Source organism: Emiliania huxleyi (genome assembly GCF_000372725.1).
Source record: "Emiliania huxleyi CCMP1516 unplaced genomic scaffold EMIHUscaffold_813, whole genome shotgun sequence".
NCBI classification, from domain to species: Eukaryota; Haptophyta; order Isochrysidales; family Noelaerhabdaceae; genus Emiliania; species Emiliania huxleyi.
The window spans coordinates 15,522-17,663 of record NW_005195918.1 but is presented as its reverse complement, the minus strand read 5'-3'; the positions used below and the strand labels follow the sequence as shown (position 1 = coordinate 17,663).

General features: G+C 65.3%; 2 protein-coding genes across 2 annotated transcripts; both read right to left on the bottom strand.

Annotated features, from left to right (window-relative positions):
- Positions 1 to 95: 95 nt before the first annotated feature.
- On the bottom strand, positions 96 to 1,113 carry EMIHUDRAFT_446455 (hypothetical protein; the record flags this gene model as incomplete). The annotated part of the gene is made up of 3 exons (XM_005759090.1): positions 762 to 1,113; positions 497 to 660; positions 96 to 385 (listed from the first exon to the last, which is right to left on the bottom strand). Coding segments are annotated over exons 1-3 (771 nt in total), but the record flags the coding sequence as incomplete, so codon positions are not given.
- Positions 1,114 to 1,224: 111 nt separating this feature from the next.
- EMIHUDRAFT_460077 (Hypothetical protein) lies at positions 1,225 to 2,142 on the bottom strand (the record flags this gene model as incomplete). The annotated part of the gene is made up of 3 exons (XM_005759089.1): positions 1,225 to 1,260; positions 1,436 to 2,048; positions 2,118 to 2,142. Coding segments are annotated over 2 exons (603 nt in total), but the record flags the coding sequence as incomplete, so codon positions are not given.

Below are 2,142 nucleotides of genomic sequence, written 5' to 3'. Positions count from 1 at the left end.
CTGCGTGCGCCACGAGTACCACTCGAACACACCGGCAAACACCGGCTGGGAGAGGCGCGCAAGCAGTGACGCGTGCGCCAGAAGCATTGGCGGCGAGAGAAAGACGTCATCGTCGCCTCGCCCGATCATCGGCTCCGGCTGAGTGGCCGCGTACCGCAGAAAGGCGGCGAGCTTCCAATAGGTTGCGACGGAGCCCGTGCAAATCTTCCCGGCGGGGCAATTGCGCGGATCCGTGTCGCTCCGCATCCGCTCGCCCTCCGTCACGTTGACGACCAGCAAGTCGGCGCTGTCCTCGAGTGGCCGGCCGTGCCCCACCACAAACTTGACCCGCAGCCCCGCTGAGCCCCCGCCGAGCTTGAGCCACGTACAGCGCAGCAGCGCGCGCCTGCGTGCGGAAGTGCGAGCCTCCCTCTCCCACGTCAGCCGATGCCACGTGCACTCTCGGGCGCATGAAGGAGTTCAGACACGCGTGTCCCTTGGCATCTAGGAGCGGCGCCGCTCGCGGCTGCCGCTGATCAGCCCGAGCAGCAGCAGAGGCGGCGCCACAGCGCCCGCCGTGGCGCCGGCATCGGCGGCAGGGGAGCGAGGCGAGGCGGCGGAGAGCGCGGCGGGCAGGCGAGGCGCCTCGTCGAGCGCGAGCGAGAAGCCTCGCAGCGGGACCTGCTCGGACACGTCGCGGGCGCGTCGCGGGCGCGTGGTGGTCGTGTCGCGGGCGTGTCGTGGTTGTGTCTGCGTGGAGGCGGCGGTGTGCTCGAGCACACCGTAAAGTAACTCTTCTTCTGGCCCTTGCCCGAGCTGAGGCGGTCCAGGCAGCCGTCGCCATCCTTGCCGACGCAGAGCGTCGCGTTCAGCTGCCGACGCGGATGGTAGGCAAAGAGGGCCCCCCAATCGGGCACCCTTTTGCTGCGCACGCCTCGCCGCTGCAGACGACCGGTGCTGCGCTGGCTAACGTGCGCCTCCTCCGTCGGCATCGGCCTCCGAGTCGGCTGCAGCCTGTCGCGCTCGTGACTGAGAATCGCACCGACGATCGTGCGGCGATCGACCTCGCGCTGAAGGCCGTCATGTGCCTCGGCAGCCATCCTAGAGCAGAAGAGCAGTCGCAGGGTGGGAAACCATCCGACGGCGTGCAAGAAGGAACTTTTGGCGGCTCACACAAAAAGAAATGCGAAAGCCAAGAAAATTCCATAAGCAAAAGCCTCTCTATCTCACAGCAAACACGCACAGAAAAAAACCATAACTGCACATTGGGATTCTGCAATGACCAATGTCGAATGGTGTTTGCACACAACGAGAAGTCACAGGAGACCAAAAGTGCCAACAAGAATAAGATTTATATGCCCGCGACCGCCTTTTGTTGTAAAATTCTATACCCACGACCGACGCGTCCCCAAGAATCGCGGCGAGCGTCCATCACCCATCAGCAGCGAGCAGCGCGCCGCGCCCCGCGCCTCACCTCACGCGCCGAATGGCTCAGGACTCCCCCCCTAGCTCTAGCACGGACGCGCTTAGGAGCGCAGGCGCTGGCGGGGCTCCGAGCACAGTGCGTGCGCTCCCATTCTTTCTGTTGACTCTGCGCGCGCCCTTCCTCCTCCCCGCGAGAAGAGCTCGCGTCGCGCGTGGGCGAGGTCGTCCTCCTGGAGGATGGCGTGGACGGCCAGCATGTCGTCTGGAGACAATTTGTGGTAGCTCGTCGAGCGCAGCAGTCCCAGCTGAAGACTTTGGGCCCGAGCGCCGGCTAGGCGCCACCGGCCGGCCGAGTCGTTGGCCCCGCGCGCTCGTCTCGCGCGTAGCAGCGTTTTGGCAAGGTCCGGGAGCGCCGTCAAGGTGTCGACAGTGATCGCAGATGGCCACCGTTTCGGCCTCATCTCTGGCGCACGGTGGTAGTCGAGGGGATGCTTCGGCCTCTCTGGGTAGTTGGGCCAGCCTGCAGCGTGCCTGATGCAGCCGCCGAGCCACCTGTCGCTCCAGAAGACGCGCGCCAGCGGGCAGTGGCGGATGGCATCGTCTGTCCACACGAAGGCCTTCCGGTTCAAGAGCATAAAGTCGCCCTATTCACAGCCTGGCAGACGTAAAGAGACGCGTTCACAGCTCCGCGTCGAACTGGTCGCCTCCCGCGCGTGAACAAAGTCGCCCCAGCTGTGG